The sequence below is a fragment of the Rhinolophus ferrumequinum genome, chromosome 7 (genome assembly GCF_004115265.2).
Source record: "Rhinolophus ferrumequinum isolate MPI-CBG mRhiFer1 chromosome 7, mRhiFer1_v1.p, whole genome shotgun sequence".
NCBI classification, from domain to species: domain Eukaryota; kingdom Metazoa; phylum Chordata; class Mammalia; order Chiroptera; family Rhinolophidae; genus Rhinolophus; species Rhinolophus ferrumequinum.
Genome location: NC_046290.1, coordinates 24438068 through 24455845, shown reverse-complemented (window position 1 = coordinate 24455845; position 17778 = coordinate 24438068). Strand labels below are relative to the sequence as shown.

Here is a 17778-nt window from a genome sequence, read left to right as displayed (position 1 = left end):
TTCAAATAACAAAAATGGTTTGATATTGAAAATTATGTTTAAGTAAAGAAAAATTTTAAACTTAAATGCCTATCTATAAGTGGCTTTCCAAATAAATTAACTATATAGTATTAAGTAGAACTATGTATTGTCTTAAAAAGATTTACAGGGCTGCCCGGTGGCTCAGGCAGTTGGAGCACTGTGCTCCTAACACCGAAGGCCTCCGGTTTGATTCCCACATGGGCCAGCTAGGCCTGTGAACAATGGCTCTCCCTGGAGCTGGGCTGCCATGAGCTGACATGTACTACCTTGGGCTGATGTGTGCTACCGTGAGCGGCGGGTGTCCGCCGACCGACGATCAGCAACCGAGACTGCCTCAGTGGGTGGAGCGCAAGGATCATCATACCAGCATGGGCCAGGGTGCTGCGCCCTACAACTAGTCTGAGAAATAATGGCTTAAAAACTGGGGAGCAGGGGCAAAAAAAAAAAAAAAGATTTACGGTATATTGTGAAGTTTAAAGCAAGTAAACTACTAGTAAATAGAGTAAGATATTTACTCTTAAAAAATGTTTTCAATATTTTCATGCAAATGACATTCATAAAATATTCTAGAATAATATGCATGAAAATTCTGGAAGGCTCTCCATGACTTTTATGTAAGTTGTTGACAATGAGCATATGTTTCTTTTTTAACCAAAAAAATAAAGAGATTTATTTTGAAAAAAATAAGCAGCAGTAGTGAAGTTATTATAATATTAATGTACGTACTCATACAATCTTCTTTCTTATTTGTATTTCTAATTTAGGTTGCTTCAGAGAACTTTGTGCTTTGTGTTGGATGCTGCATATCCGTGATAAGTTATCCTATTGTTGCAGGCAATATCAGAAAGCAAGAGAAGATGTGGAGGGAAAGAAGGTATTTACCTGCAAAAGAATAAGAAAAATGAACAAGCATTACTCATGAAATTATTGCTTGATAGATTTTACTGTTTGTAGCAAAATTTTCTGTTGAACTCATTCTGGTCTGTCCATCTAAAGAGAAATGAATTTTTTCAATATCTATTTAGAACCTCGAAGTGGAGTTTGATTCCTGTATGGTTGAGCACTGTCTCAGTGCCGTGGAATGGGCTTATAGAATGCTACCCTTCTCTCGGTTTTTTAATATTGAAGAACTTATTCAGGATCTAATTTTGAGCCTAATTGGAGAACTGCCACCAATCAGAAAGGTAATGTGAATGTAGGTGGAAATAAACTAAATCATAATCAGAGACTTTGAAGGATTTTTATTTTGTTTTAATTAAGAATGATGTTGCTCATAATATTCATTTTTTAATTTTTCTGAAGGTAGCAGAAATTTTTGTGAAAGCATTTCCTAATCCTGAGGACATAAGGGTTCCTTTAAGAGAAAAATATCACTCTCTTCAACAGAGAATCAGACACTATGTGGTGAAAGGTATTCTTTGTCATTTCTTAGAAATCTGATAAATTGCTGAAGATTCTCATTTTGTCTTGATAGCATTTATTTTCCAGTGCTTATGTTTTTATGCATGTCTCCTTTCCTTGGAGATAGAAGTCTGAAAAGGCAAAAGCACTTCCCCATTATAGAAGCACCAGTTCGGTTGCTTTGGAACCAAAGTTGGCTTCATGTCGTGGCTCTGTCAGTTAGTAACTATCACCGTAGGCAAGTTTCTCAGTCTCTCTGAGCCTCATTCCTTTATTTGTAAAATGACTATATTAATATCTGCTTTATGCATGTGTATTGAAAGGGGATTAAATAAGATAAAATATGTAAAAGGAGGATACAGTGCTTTGCATAATGTAGATACTGTATTGAAAACTAGTGTCCTTCCTCTCCCTTTCTTTAAGCTTCTAATTTTATCCTATACATTCAAGATGACCTCGTGGAAATTTTTTTTTATTGTGGTAAAAAATACATAAAAGTTGCCATTTTTAAGTGTATAGTTCAGTGGCATTAAGTACATTGACAAAGTTACAGAAATTTTTAAAGAATTTAAATTACCCTCTTTTTAAGAACTATAATTTAGTCTTTCTGGTTATGTCCTATGATTGCACATTATTGCATTAATATACTATATTGTATTTGTGATTTATATTTTTCTTGACTTTTTTGATATCCTTTAAAATGTCCTGTTTATGTATTAATAATGTTTAAAGTTTCTCTATATGCAGCCTTAAAAATTTTCCTTCCTATTGTTTCCCATTACTTGAAGTTAGAAATGTATCTTTGTTTCTTTTGCTAAAATTATACTTATTTTTCTCTTATCACTCTGAGGGAATAGGAAAAACATTAGTGATTCTCTTTATAATTATCCTTCTGCTTTTTGAGGTAGTTAAATTACTACTTAATTTTTTTTTCCAGGGTACACTTTTTTATAGAGTCTGGGTCCTGTTCCTTTTATTGTTCTTTGATGGACCTTCTCTAGCTTCTGCATAAAGTGTGGACCATAGCTTTCTAACGAATACTGAAGAAAGCATGATCTGTAAGAGTATGGAAATAAGTCTTAGTTGTCAGTTAGATTTCACGTTCCCAGGAGGGATCAGAATTGGGTTCCCTTATGTCTTGAGTTGAAACATTTTAATGAACTCTAAAGCCTTTCATTCTTTTTTTTCTAGGTCCTCAAACTGAGGAAATGATGTCTGTTATCATGCATTCTATACATAAAGTGAGGGTGAAAGCCCTAAAACGTGTGCAGAGAAATATAGGTTCTTTTGAGATGAATGTCTGGGAACCAATTGAAGAAGAAAAGCCAGCTGAAGTTCCAGGTTTTGACAGGTTTTCCCTGGGGACTAGTTTGAGCAGGAGCACACTCACAGAACTGGGGAATTCCCTGGCCCACAGTGATGCTGATACAGCAGATACCGTCTCTGAAGCTCTGTCGGTTGAAGAAAAAAGTAGGATGCTTTTCTGTCAAAGGTACAGTTGAGATCTCTTAATAACAAGCATGCACTTTCTTTGGAAAACAATGTTTTCAATATTTTCATGTAACTGATGAATTCATTTCAAGTCCCAGCAACCTCACTCATTGTACTATTAACAGTGGGAATGGTCAGTGCTACCTGCCCCACTCACAAGGATGTTAGGAATGTGCAGGGACACTGTACATTTGAAAATCTGTTAAAAATATTGTTGAGATACGAAATAATTTTTTCACCTGAAAATATAAAATCAAATGAACAGATAGAATTCTAGAGTTCCCTGGAGAACTTTTAGTTCTTTTGGTAATCTTTACACTTAAGTCATGTAGGGTTTCGGGTTAGCTGTATTATTTTTAAGTTTCCAGGGAAAGAAATTGCACACTCGTTTTTGAAACTTGCCCATAAGTTGTTGAGAGATTCTTGCTTATCATTTAAACCTCTGTTACTCTGATTTGAGCAGATTTTTTTCTTTATAACCCTAGTATCTGCAGTGCAGTTTATTCTTCCCATGACTTCCCATCTTGCTTAAATGAAATAATCCCATCTACTTTAAACATCTGCTTAAACCATATCTAATAGTATTGTAAGTGGTGGGTGTGTTTCACCAAACAACTTCGGTGTTGGCACAGGCATACCCTGGGGGCTGCTTATTGTGCATTTTTAATAGGAAGAGGCATCCCCACGTCAGCCCAGGTGCCTAACAGGATCCTTTTATTTATCTTACTGAGGAAACTTGGATCTGTGTTCTGCCCTAGGAAACATGTTGAAAGAAAACAGATTTAACAATAGTTATGGTTGGCCGTTAAGGTACCTGCCCAACAGGTTTAATAGCAGTCGAAAGTGTTTTAAAAATTCCCAACTTTTGTATGGTAAGGAATTCTGAGGGCAGCCCTGCTTGTTTGTTGCACATTGTACAGGGGGAGCTGAAAGTGGCAGACGCAATAGAGAAACAAACCGTAAACTAAGATGTATTTTGGTGGCTTGTGACTTTATTGACTTTGTATTCTGATCTATTATTAGAGGACTTTTTTTCCCCAAAAAAATTCATGTTTTTTTAATAGGGAAATTTCTGTGAACACATTTTAATCTCTCTTAACACAAACTTTCCCTTTTGCTATTAATGTGTTTTTTAGATTCAGAGTTTTCAGCTCTAGTAAACACTTAGATATCATTTAGACCAACCCCCTCATTTGAAAGATAGGTAATTGAGGCATTAAAAATGACTTAATCAGTGGAGAGAATTTTTATAAATTTTAAGATGTTTTAGTGATTAAGTGATCTTTAATCTTGTCTTTTCCAACTTTGTTTTGCTGTAGAAATGTTCCAAATCACATAGAATTAACACTGATTGATAAGCCCAATAATGAAAAGAAAATATGTAATCAGAAGGAAAACCCTGAAAGAAAAGAAGATCATGAAAAGTTATTACAAAATGCTCTTCCTGTCATAGGAGTTTGGGAATTTGAACGTGATGATGATGAATATATTAAATTCCTTGATCTTTTCTTGAGTTATGTTCTTGAAAGAGACCTACTTGATTCCAAGGATCCTGGCATTCCATTTCTAACCAGTTTTTCTGGACATCTTAAAGAGCATGAACTTAATTCTTTACTTTTTGATGTGCATACAACATTGAAACGACGTCAGGGCAAAACCAAAAGCCAGAATATATTTAGAGCTGGCTCCTGCTTTGTTGCTCTGGAGTCACATGAGGCTGAAAAATCAGAAAGCCAGGCACGCCCAGCTTCAGTGATGGTTAATCAAGGGAGCAGACCTTTTTTAGAGAACCCTTTGAATGAAGTTAATAAAAATGAAGGGAAGAGTGGACTGTTTGGTTTAAAACAAAAGTCAATTTACAGAATACAAGATGACAATGCAGAGAAACCTTTAATCCAGAGAGTGTCGAACCATATTTCTTGGACTCCCAAATCCATTAAAACTACAAGGTGTATTTTCAAAGCAATTCAAAGCAATGATATTACCCCTCAAGAAGATCTTCCTCTAGCACTGAATAGCACATTTGGCAGCATAAGAAGGCTGCTGGAATGGATGATAAGATGGTCTGATAGAAGGATGCTCTGTGATCCTAGTCTCACTGAGTCATCCTGTGAGTACAGCCCTGTTATTCGTGTCAAGACCTCTTCAGCTGCCATTCTTACATCCCTGTGGCTTTTGGAACAACCCTATTTTGCTACATATAATGCAAAAAATGCCATTATTAAGGTAAGTACTTGAGTAATGTTTATTACATTCAAATGAGAATTCTCATTTAGGTTAAAACTGTTTATATTTCCCTTTTTTTCTTTTTTTTAAAGATTTTATAGGGAAGGGGAACAGGACTTTATTGGGGAGCAGTGTGTACTTCCAGGACTTTTTTCCAAGTCAAGTTGTTGTCCTTTCAATCTTAGTTGTGGAGGGTGCCGTTCAGCTTCAAGGTGTTGTCCTTTTAATCTTAGTTGTGGAGGGTGCCGTTCAGCTTCAAGTTGTACTTTCAGTCTTAGTTGTGGAGGGCGCAGCTCAGCTCCAGGTCCAGTTGCCGTTGCTAGTTGCAGGGGGCACAGCCCACCATCCCTTGCGGGAGTCGAACCAGCAACCTTGTGGTAGAGAGGGCATGCTCCAACCAACTGAGCCATCCAGGAGCTCAGCGGCAGCTCAGCTCAAGGTTCCTTGTTCAATCTTAGTTGCAAGGGGCGCTGTCCACCATCCCTTGCGGGACTTGAGGAATCCAACTGGCAACCTTGGGGTTGAGAGCCCACTGGCCCATGTGGGAATCGAACCGGCAGCCTTTGGCGTTAGAAGCATGGAGCTCCAACCGCCTGAGCCACCTGGTCGGCCCCCTATATTTCCCCATTTTTAAAGAATCACTAAGAAACTAAGTTAATGATAATGTCAATTATAATATGTATCACCTTTTTTTCTTTAAGTGGTTCCTTTCATTCTTAAAAGTAATTAATTAGGTTAAAAGTGCTTTCATAGAGGCTATGAGTTTTATGGTTTTGTGTATGTTTATAACAAAAGGAAAAAGATAATTTTGAGTGATATTGCAAGATATGTTTCTGGAGATTTATCTTACTCGTTTGTTTAGAACATATTCCTTTGTTTCTTTATTTTCCTGGAGACTCTGTATTGGTTTCTGCACATTAGATAAAATAGCCACATCTCCCAGTCTGGACAGAGTGGTCCTGTGTAGAAGATGAATCTTATCAGTCAACCTGGCTTGAGCTTTTGGTTGTTTCTGAAACATTTGTGACTGTCTTAGCCTCCTTCTTTGTTCTTAGTGGCTTTAAGTAGTTGAGGGTATGCCCAGACCCCTCAGTGTCCCACAGGTGGATCACATTATCACCTAGATGCAGACCATTAGAAGCCAGACCCACAGGCAGCATGTGGCAAATATGGAGTAAAGGCCGTTGTGGGGAGGAACTGGAAGATACCTGTGTTTGCCTGCTCTCTGTGGCCTGGCCCTGGGCACGTAGCCACAAGGGGGAGGCTCTTGCACCCATGAACAACTGCTTCTTTGTTTGCTACAGTCCTGTGGGACTCATGAGTGCAAGCCCCATGGAGACAGGCGATCTGGGAAGCCATCCCTCAGTCAGCAGCTGCAAAAGCTGGGTAGCCAGATGTGTGTACAAGCTCCTTCCAGGCAGACACTGGTGGCTTGGAGAGGGCTAGGTGGAGAAGGCGGGGGAGGTGTCCATCGGCTTCCCTGGTCTCTGGGGAGGATCACAGCCAGCCCCTACGTGTATGCGATGTTACAGGCCTGACCCTCAGGCAGCAGCTTGCAAGTGTACAGGTGGACTCCTTCCGGGAGAAGCCTGGAATGGGGGCTTTTTCCTGCCTCTCTGTGCTGAGCCTTGTGGTGATAGGGGCGGCAGTGCTCACGCACCTGCTGAAACTGCTTCTTTTCTGCTGTGGTCTCGTGGACACAAGCCTCATGAGTTTCACAGATAGGTGTTTTGGGGTCCTGTCCCTGGAGTGGGAGTCTTAAGAGTTGAGGTGCTATCCGTAGGGTCCAAAACCTTTACTTCTAGAGAGAAGCTGGGAGTTGGGAGTTCCCTCCTGCGAACAGGGCACTGTGCCAGGGGTGGGTTTATGGTGAGGTTGTGTCTCAGCCTAGGAGAAATTATGTTTCTCCTACTTGTTTCAATGTGGGTATTTTGTCATTTGCCTGATGTTCAGGAGTCAGTTTCTGGATTTCTTTTAGTGGTTATTGCCCCGTGTGTAGCTGTACATTTAGTGTATTCGTGGGAGGAGGTGAGTTCAGGGGCCTCCTATGTCATCATCTCAGCTGACTGCCCTCCACATTCTAATTCTACATTCAGTCTATTTTAAAGTACATTCATTCTAAAATACTTTATTCCAGGATAAAGTGTGTGTTGTTTTATGTTTATGAGTTTTTTGGCAGGGTTTGTTTTTTTTTTTTAATTAGTTTCTGTTATCCTTAGGTAGTTTATAAGATTCTGTAATACTTGTTTTTATTGAAATTTGTATTTCTAGGTAAAGCATCCCTAAATTTCTAACAGACAAAAGAGATACATCCGTTGTATTTTTAGCTGTATGTATTTTTGTCCCCTATATCATTTTGAAACAATTACTAAATGTCTTTATGATAGCAAAGAGAATTAAATGAAAGCACCTTTGAATTTTTATTGCTATTGTTTTGTGGCCTGAAAACATTGGTGATATACCTTACACATTTGTACAGCTGACTTCCTTTTTGATAGTCGGGTTTGTTTTTCCCAGGTGGCATAAAGACTTGATTGTTTTTCAGCATCAACTATTGAGTTATAGATGTGCGCTGCAAAACTTAACCAGGAGAAGTTCTGTAGAAAGTAATGTAAAAATATAGTGAAAAGTATGCAATTCAAGAATGAAATCTAAATATTGTAAATGGCTCATTTTAGGTGCAGGAGAATCAGGACACTGAGCCTCAGAGTGGACCCAATGTTGAGAATGATTGCAAAACAAATGTTGCCTGTTCTGTTGCAGTACCCACTGAAAGTGGGACTGAGGAAAAAAATGATCAAAATCAATCTTGTCAAAGTATTTTGAAGTAAGTTGTTGATTATAACCTGGGTGATACCTTGTTTGATTGTGTTTGGGCTTAAAGGGAAGAATTGAAACCTTGAAAATTAAAGGAATAAGAATTTCTTTGAACTAGGGAATCAGGAAGTGAGCTCTTTCTGAAGTGCTTTAACAATTCATTGCAAATTATGTTTCTTCGCTGTTAGTTTATCTTCTATCTTCTGAGAGAGGGGCTAATTCATCCTGAGAGGTCCTTTTCTTACATAAATTGATTTACTATGTCAGAGGAGGTTGAACTAATCATTTCATCTATTTTTACATATGAAGCAGTGCTATGAGTAATATATCTTTGAATACCAAGGCTGAAGCCTTTACAAGAGGAAGATTCCTTTGGGAGAATGGCAAATTTAGATAAGTTGAAATTATTCTTACCTCTTGAGTAAATAAAAATGGGGAAATTCAGTCATTCATTGAACAACCTTCCATTAAGCTTCTATGGCCATGCCAGACATGGTTAAAAAAGAAAGACTTTATAAACATGAAAACCAAGTTTGTTCTTTTTCAATAAATTGAATCAATTGAAAGCAATCTCTTTGTTTCCAAGAATTAGTTGTAATTTTAGCTGCTTCATTTTTGTCAGTATAATGCCAACTGAAGCAAAAAATCCTGAAATAAAAGAAACCAACGATGAGATTATTTCTGTCACTGATGATACTGGAGAAGAGTTCATAGATATTGTTGAAGATCTTTTAGAAGTAGAAACATTTACACAGGAGGAAATGAATACGTACCTATCAGACTATGAAGGTCAGTTCATTTGGCTAATCTTTTTGTTTGGCTTTATTATTTTGAAATTGGTGAATGAGTACCTGTGATAACTTATTTAGTCTTACATCTAAATTAGTATGTTTATAATAGCCTATAAAACCAAAAGTTAAAAGAGAGTGTAGTACATATGAAATGTTGCACACATTAACTCATAACCTGAATTTGAATTATAGGCCTTTTGCCTTGCTTATGTAATCATTGTGGGCCTTATCTTTTCTGTGAACCGATGCTGTGAACCTTTCCTTGGCAGTCTTCCTTAAAACAGACTCTCGGAGCTTTACATGAAGTTCTACACACTGACGTGGGGTCTCAAGGCCCATCTCAGATTCACTCGACGTAGGGGGGTTGTCTCCAGATGTTTTATAAAAATGTTTCTGTAAGAAGGATAGAAAATATTTATGCCATTACATTTGTTTCCTGTAATATTCCTGAACCTTCTAAAAAGTAAATTGATCATTTTTCAAATGGTCAGTTTTGTTTTCCTCCTTGTTTCCCTACAGAAGATGCCAAAAGACCTGTTGAAAGTCTCAAAAGTCCCAATATTGCCATTTACATGCAGACTTCACCACAGCATTTTAAAGCAGTAAGTCAATAAACAATTGATAAAGTTATTTAAATTACACTTAAGTGCTTTTATTCACTACATCCAACCAAGGCTGTTTCTCTTAAGAGTACATTGGGGTTGTAGAGTATAGCCATGCCGTGCAACATTCTTCTTTCATTGAAAGTCTGTTATTAGTAAGATGTCTTATAATTTCCGGTAATGAAATTTTCATTTCATAAACTGCTGCAGCATATTAATTTAATCAAGAGTGATGAAAATATTCTATGCTCAAAATATAAAACTCAGCTGAAGCATATGCACTTTTATGTATTATTTTTCTCAAAACTCTATATACTAGATTTAAGGACATTTCTAATTATTGGAACGATTCCTTTAAAAAGGATTAGTTTTTCCTGCTTTTATAGTTGTTCTCACAGTGTGCTTACTTATGTAGTGATGGGTGTATGTAAATATATTTGTCAATACATTGTAAATGATGTCTCCTGACATCACTTGCCTCTGTGCTTTAATATACTCAGGGGCTCAGAGTGATGGGCCAAAGGCAGTTCACACAGTGTAAACACCTGGCCAGAGCAGGATTGGGAGTTCATTGTAATGTTCGGTTTCTCACTTGCTTTTAAATTGTTGTTACTCTGGGCAAATGGCTAATGTGAAACTCAAGATACCTAAAGAGTAATACCTGTTTTTTTCATGTCTTTTTTTTGGTGGGGGGGTACTATTAATTTTAACAGCATTCCACAGGAGAGGTTCAGTGTCCAAGGGGAGAACCATTGGAGACATATATGGAGAAAAAATCAACTGAACAAAAAGGGTAAGGTGGGGAAAATATGGAAGTGATTGTAACTGTCTTATTTACCTCAGTGTGAGCAGGACATAAGCTCTCAAGGTTCATCTGGGATTCACTTGATGAAGAGGTTTGTTTTTTTCTTGTAATTTACAGTGTATTTTTTATGGTGATACTGTGTTCCTAGTGAAATTCTGACTTCAATTGATAGCAATGGTAAATGATTTTTAATAAATGTTATGCTCCTAAATCTCAGCAGAGTGAAATAAATAATACCTAAAATGCTTTTTGTTCTCCCATCACTATCAGCCTATCAAAGTAAAATATAGCTGTAAACAGATCAGAGTTTATTCAACTGCCAATGAAGGAACAACCTTTCCCTATTGATTCTATTTTTATTGGATCAAATAAGGAACTAGTATGAATCATAATATGTATGTGTAATCTTTCACTGTTGTGATATAATCACTACACATTGTTCTGATATGCACATACTCTGCTGGCTAGCTTATTATTGCTTCCAGGAGAGCTGAAGGCAGTTTAATTTGTTGTAGTTTGGGCACAATTTCTTAATTTTCAGAACTGTTCAAGTTTTAGAATTTTAGAATTAACTGGCATAGATTTTCTTTTCTCAATATATAAATTTTATTCACTTGTCCTGTGGATACTTAACAAAAAGAATATATTTAATGTCATGTGCCTTTACAAGTAATATAGACATTTCTATTAATAAAAACTAGTCTTTACAGTTTCAAATGTGATAGTGGGCTCTGTAGCGTTCCTAAGCAAAGTATCTGGCTCTTCCATAGGTGAAATTTGAGGTCTCAGCTAACCTCATTCCCCCCTTCATTTTAGATTTGTATCATTTCTGTTGCTGAGCAGTCAATAGTATTCAAGTCGTATGTTAAGCCATCCAGACATAATCTTTGCTTTTGTTTGAATCTGGTACTAATTGCTATGGAGACATGTAAACAGATTGTGATTATGAGCTAAGCATTAGAGAGGATTAGAGGAGGTATAGACTTTGAGATGGCTAAGCATTAGATCACCTGTACCTTAATAATGTGTAGAATATCTTGCTTCCTAATCAATTATTAATCTTTAATTATAGTATGACTGAAGCCTTTTCAAATCCTGAACACACCATTCCTCATTCATTTGGTGTTGATACGAGTTCAGAAATTTCTAGGTAAGAATTTTTGCATACTGTACCATTTTAATATAATCATGTTTCACAAATAGATAAGAGAATGAAATGATGCCTATTGGACCATTTTTAAAGAATTACTAAATGTTTTCACGAAAAACGAAGAGAATAAAATGAAACCAACACGAAGCATTAAAAGAGCAGTGTAGGTACATTTCTGACACCTTTAAGGTTATTATTGAAAGAGTTTCCTCTAACAGTTGTGTTTTAAAAACATACAGGAACTATTTTAGAATAGTCTTCCCTAAAAAAAAGTAGTGGATATATTATTGAAAGATGTAGTTGTTGCTCGTTTTCAACCTCTAACAGATTTCTAATAGTATATAAAATGCTTTTAATTTTCTTTTATTTTAATTAAAATACAGATTCATCCAGTTCTGTCTTTTGAATTTCTTCTGCGGAGATTGAACAGTGTGTTTAGTGTGTGGAAATCGTGGGGAAATAGGATAATACAGCACAGCTTTACTTTAGAAAAATTCTCCATAATTAGAATTTATCTTCTTCTCTCTTGTTGAAAGCAAAGGCCAATAAAGTTGTCTTAAAACAGGCAAGTCAGTTGTACTGCCTGTTTTTCATGGATTTGCCAAATAAAGTTTTATTACTGACTACATTAGAAGCTTGATAAAAGGCAAACATTACTGGAAGGGAATGAGTGTGAGTCCAAATAAATCTAAATGCAGTTCAATATGTTCTTTTCTTTTTAGAGACAATGGTCAGTTTATTTGGATATGATAATGCCTGCTCCCTTATTTAATGTATGAAATTGATTTGCTTAGAAAGCATTGAGTACCTGCTATGTTTAAGGAATCATCCCCAAACAATCATTAAAAAAACAACAACAACCTTACTTTGACCTGTAAATTTATTTGTAAATAAGCTTTTTTGTTGTTGTTGTTACAGTTTAATTATAAACATAGACAGTGATTTGTTTGGAAATGAAATGTACACAATACTGTTGTTTTGCATTAAATGATGACCAGGAGTTTGCTGTACCCATCTGAGAATTAAATATTTTTTTAACACATACATTCCGTAATTTTCTTAATTCCATTCTGGGTCATTAAATTTAGCCAAAAAAAAACCATATTCTTAAACTAAATTGCATAGCTAGTCAGAATGATTGCACAGGTGTCAAACTCAGCTGTCTACAGGAACCAGGCTAGTAAGATACATGTGTGAACTGTTCTGGGTTGTAACACCATCGGAAGGGCACCAGGCCTGAGTAGACTGTACATGGCCCTTAATAAAGGCATTCAGATGGATACCTGTGCTGATGACAAATGTGTTTGGTGACCGAGGGGTACAGAGAGATAGGCTTCAGGGTTTAAATTTCCTGAAAACTTCCTGAAAGCCTTTACAGTAGAAGAAAAAAGTGGCATCAAAATATTAGGTCATAGACATCTAATTTGTGTTTTTTTCTTGATTAATGTTTGGTTTTTGTTTACATGCTTCCACGAGTAGTGCCCAGATCTCTGCATTTAAAGATAAATCTTCCTCAGTTCCACCTTTGGTGACAAATGGAGTCAGTGTTGCTTCACAGACACCTGTGCCAGCAGCCCAGACGACCCAAAGAAATGAACCCAGGGCTCAGTTACCAGATTCTTCTGATTCTGTTAGGCAGATGGTCCAAGACGAAATGTTTAAATTAGTTCAGGTAAGCACATCTCCATATAAATAAGTGAATCTACACATGATATATATGTAAGTTTTAAAAATATGTGCAGACTTCCAGAAATGGACAACTTAAAATTAAATTTCAGGGTTTCTCTGCTTTGGACACTTTATTCAGAAGTTTATAACTCTAAGGCCTAGACTCCAGTCTGAGCTCCCCACTTCTCACAGTAACTTCTTTCTCCTGAGCTCTTTGACATGCAGAGCTGCACACAAAATTGAGGGGGGTGGTAATCAAAGCAGACCAATGGACTCCTGCTCAAAGGTATCCAAAGTTTATTTTCTAACACAGCTTGTCATCTTCTCCTCAAACCAGAGTTTGTCTTGGTTTGAAATTGTCAGCTGATTTTATAGTCCTGTTCACTTCAACTTTCATTGTTTTTGTCCTCATCTGGTTATCCTTTTCTCTGTCCACCAATGATTTTAAATTATTCTCTTTGTGTTATTCCTTAAACATTAATTTCCCTCAAATCTAATCCTCTACTCCTGTGTTGTTCTACATTTGCTTCCACATCCTTTTATGTGATGTAACATATCATTTTATATTGGCGATTGTTGATTTCTTTGAACTTATGGGCCCTGATGAGAATACTTTTTCAACATGTTCCACTGCCTCACGAAACTTACAGAAACTGATTTTATTTTTATTTTCCTTAGTCCTTTCTTTTCCATTTAATAACACTATCTGTTTTAACAGCTTAAAATTTTAGAAGCATTTTAGAAGAAGTTTTTTGGATTGCCTAGGGACTTTGCTGGACACTGCCCTGTATATTTAACAAATTCTCCAAATAATTCTGATGTTCACAAAAGATTAAGAATCACTGTCTTAGAAAAATCACCCTTGCCTTCTTCACTACTCGTATCCAGCATTTTACTATGCCCTCTCCATTCTTTTACCCACACTGTCAGGACAGCCATTTGCTCTTTCTATACTGTGTTTCCCCGAAAATAAGACCTAACCGGAAAATAAGCTCTAGCATGATTTTTCAGGATGACATCCCCTGAACATAAGCCCTAATGCATCTTTTGGAGCAAAAATTAATATAAGACCCGGTCTTATTTTCAGGGAAACACGGTAGCTATAGCCAACCTTGGATAGAGTCTTAGAACTTCAAACTTCCATTATCTTACATATCCATTTTCTAGGATAGTCTTCTTCAGATACTGTTTTAATGCTGTATTTTTCTATTTAAATTTCAGGTACAAATTTGTATACTATATGACATCAATCTTGTTTTTAAAATACAAATAGTGAAAGGAAATACACGAAAAATGTCAGTATCAGTTAACTTTGGGCATAAGATTAGGAATGATTTTTATTTTCTTTTTATGCTTTTCTGTTTTTTGTTGTGTTTTTTTTTTTGTAACAAGCATGTATTTTTCCTTTATATTTCAAGGGTGCCTACATTTTTTTTAACCTGCATTGTTTCCCTATTGGTTTGTTTTACCAAATGCAAATTCTTCTGTTGGGCTTGAAAGACCCCACAGCCATCTTTTACCTTCCCTGTTTTCCCACCCTACTCTCACAAGTCCATTGGTTCTGTGTGGTCCCGGGTAGTAACATCAGTGTCATTTAGAAATGTAAATTCTCGGTCAGGCCTCCATCCCAGACCAATTGAGATCAGCAAGTCTGGGGTTGGGGCTCAGCAAAGAGTTAAGTCCTCCAGGTAATGGTGGTGCATGCTCAAGTTTGAGAACTACTGCACTACTATCTTCTCATTAAAGCTGCTATGAATTTCCTGTTCCATCTAAGCCAGCATGTGTGCTAGTGGTTCCCAACCTTTTTGCACATTGAAATTACCTGGTCATCTTAAAAAGTAACTAATCCTGGCTCCATCCCCAGACATTCTGATTTTAATGGTATGGGGTGTGACACGGCCATCGGGGTTTTTTAAGTGCTGCTTCAGGTGACTTTAATGTGCAGCAGAGTTTGTCAGCCACTGGTGTGTGCTTTTGTCTTTGACCTGGTCAGCCCCTTCCATGGGAATTCCTCACTCTGTTTGCTAATCTTTGCTGTTTTCTTGCTTGAAACCCTGTTTACAACACACCGATTTTAGGAATAATTTAATGACTCTTACCCCACTCCATCAGATCACTCCTTTGTGATCCCTGGGATGTTCATGGAAACTGTTTTACACATGGTCCCAAGTCTCATTCAGTCATTCATATTCCCAGTTGACAACTCCTTGAACACAGGAAGCTATTTTTTTTCCTTTAAAAAAAGACCTGTCTCCCAGCTATGCTTTCTGCTCAGCATTCATGGGTTTCACAGATAGTACTAAGACAAAGCTATGACTGTTGTGAAATACTCAGATGATTGTTGGTTGATTCTTTAGATTTTTTTCATCATATTTTAAGATGTTTCTTTAATTTTTATTTTATTGTAGCTGCAACAGATCAACTTCATAAGTCTAATGCAAATAGTAGGGTCATCCTTTGCTAACCTCCCAGATATACATCAACTTCTACAGCAGTCTCAGTCTGTGCATTTGGCGGGAAGCCAAGTATCAAACCCTGCAAGAGGGAGTAGTGATGCTGAAGCCACCAGGAGACATGTGAAGGAGAGATTTTTCATTAAACCGCAGTCCATGGGAGACCACACTGGAGAGCCTGGCAAGAACAGCTCACACTGCCATAAAGGTGTGCAGTCTGATCCAAATAGTAATGGAAATGTACAGGTAATGCATTTAAAAATACCATAAAGGTTGTGCTATTCAGTTGTTGGTTTTCTGTTATTCGAGTAAATAACATTTTTGGCAGTTATTACATTCATCACCCCTCCCCCCAAAAGCATATTGAACATTATTTACAAACTAAGGAGTTTGTAATACATTCTAAACTTACATAATAGGTTTTTTTTTCTCTTCCAGAATGTTCCCCATGGGAATATTTCTTGTGAGTTGGAGGACCAGCCTCAGACTAGAGGATTACCTCCAGCATCTGAAAGCTTACCGACAATTTCATTGTCTTCAGCCCCTGCTGCAAATACTCACCTCTACCTTTTGTCCACCTCTCCTGCCATTCCGAAGACACCTAGGTTTATCCCAGCTGCAAAAATGTTCCGACCTGGTGATGGTTTTCCTTTGCTTCAATTTCAGCCTAAGCCTGAATTTAAGCCCCTTTCCTTCCACACAGAAAGAGTTCCACAAGTTCCCTTCAGGCCGCTGCCACAGCCAAGAGAGGCATGGGGATCATCTGATTGCTTCCGACCTCCTTTGCCACAGGGAGGAATGCACACGACTCCGCTGTCCCAGTCGAATTTGAGCCAGTGTAATACGGACGCCATGAAAAAGCCAGTTGAACAGAAGAAATGGGAAGAAACTGTAATTACAGAACTCCCTAAGCATGTGAACCTGAATCAGTATGTGGGACAAGAAAACTTGACACCTCAACAGGACTCTTCAATATTTATAAAACCAGAAAAACTATTTGATGTTAAGCCACGGCCCATGGAGATATCCCCTCAGAATTCCTTGGGACTTCCATTATTGCACCTGCAACTTAAAACTCCTTATGTGTTTTCCTCTGTCTCAAGAGCTTCGGTTACAGTTCCCTCAGTACCTATCAGCACCGTAGCAGAAGAAAGAAAATACCCAAGACTATCATTACTTCATTCATGTCTGTCTCAGGAAAATGTGGTAATGATTTTTGCAGGGTGATGCAAAAGCACAATCCTGTGTTTTTCATACTATAAATACTATACATTCCATGAAAAGCTCTTACACATTTCTTTTGTAAAAGTAATGCTTCTGTATTGAAAATAACATATAAAAATAGGTTTAAAATAATAATTGGATATTTTAAAGGCCTTACATCTTGTGCATCAATACCAGAATATGCTGAACTCTTTCACACATATTTCTTCTCAGAAAAAAGTAGTAAAATAAAATGACCAGTATTCTAATTAGTGTGTGTTTAGAGACAGAGAGAGCGAGAGAGAGAGAGAGAGAGAGCATTTTTTGAGGTACCTAGAAATTATTATGGGATTTGCCTTTAAATCTGTTATAGGTTAAAATTGTTAAACAGATTCAGGTCTATAAGTAGTTGTACATATTTAAAAAATAGTATCTTTTTAAAGTATGTACTTAAAACACAAAGATTGAATCTTAATAAACCCACCAAATCCTTTTAAAAGTTGTAAACTTTGATTTATAAAATTCAAATTGTTTAGACTCTATTTTTTAAGTCCGTGGTACCATCTTAGGAATGTAATCGACTAATTCATTCTCTGGTGCATTTTTAAAATTTAAAGATGATACTGGGGAAAAAATGGTCATTTCCTTAGAACAAGTGCTTACCATGCTTCTTTTCTTCTGAACGCCTTGTGAACAGGAAAGAAAGTATTAAAGGAATGGAAAAGGATTAAAGGAGTGGAAAAGTAGACATTTTAAGGAGGATGAAGAAATTTTATTATTAGAATATTATCTCGAACCCCGAAGTTACCATCACACAGCATCAGGGGTTATCAACACACTAATCTGTTCCATCCATATCTCCACCCTTCTACACCCTCCCTGTTCCAAAGAATTTTTAATGCTAGACATTATATAATTTCATTTATAAGAAGGAAGATTTTTAATAATGAAAAAGAAATTAAGAAATGAGGACTTCTAGCTTAATTTTTGAATAGGATGACCCCGTCAAAATGTTCAGCACTCTAAAAATCAAATTTATTTTTTAAGATCTGGATACTCATTTTACCAGTCAAAATTAATTTTATTTTTTACATGTTTTATCTGTAGCACATCTTAGTTTAATTTAAACAAATGTTTTTCTCATTTTTTT

At 36.8% G+C, this 17778-nt stretch overlaps 1 protein-coding gene across 3 annotated transcripts in view; it reads left to right on the top strand.

Moving 5' to 3' along the window:
• The window catches only part of CPLANE1 (ciliogenesis and planar polarity effector complex subunit 1), a 97993-nt gene that overhangs the window by 36681 nt on the left and 43534 nt on the right, over window positions 1-17778 (top strand). For all 3 annotated transcript variants that reach the window (XM_033110753.1, XM_033110752.1, XM_033110751.1), the window contains exons 22-34: window positions 786-895; window positions 1047-1205; window positions 1324-1432; window positions 2614-2914; window positions 4233-5139; window positions 7818-7966; window positions 8579-8745; window positions 9267-9349; window positions 10063-10142; window positions 11227-11304; window positions 12784-12976; window positions 15381-15671; window positions 15864-16631. In XM_033110753.1, coding sequence (XP_032966644.1) covers window positions 786-895; window positions 1047-1205; window positions 1324-1432; window positions 2614-2914; window positions 4233-5139; window positions 7818-7966; window positions 8579-8745; window positions 9267-9349; window positions 10063-10142; window positions 11227-11304; window positions 12784-12976; window positions 15381-15671; window positions 15864-16631 — 3395 coding nt within the window. The remainder of the gene's footprint in view (window positions 1-785; window positions 896-1046; window positions 1206-1323; window positions 1433-2613; window positions 2915-4232; window positions 5140-7817; window positions 7967-8578; window positions 8746-9266; window positions 9350-10062; window positions 10143-11226; window positions 11305-12783; window positions 12977-15380; window positions 15672-15863; window positions 16632-17778) is intronic.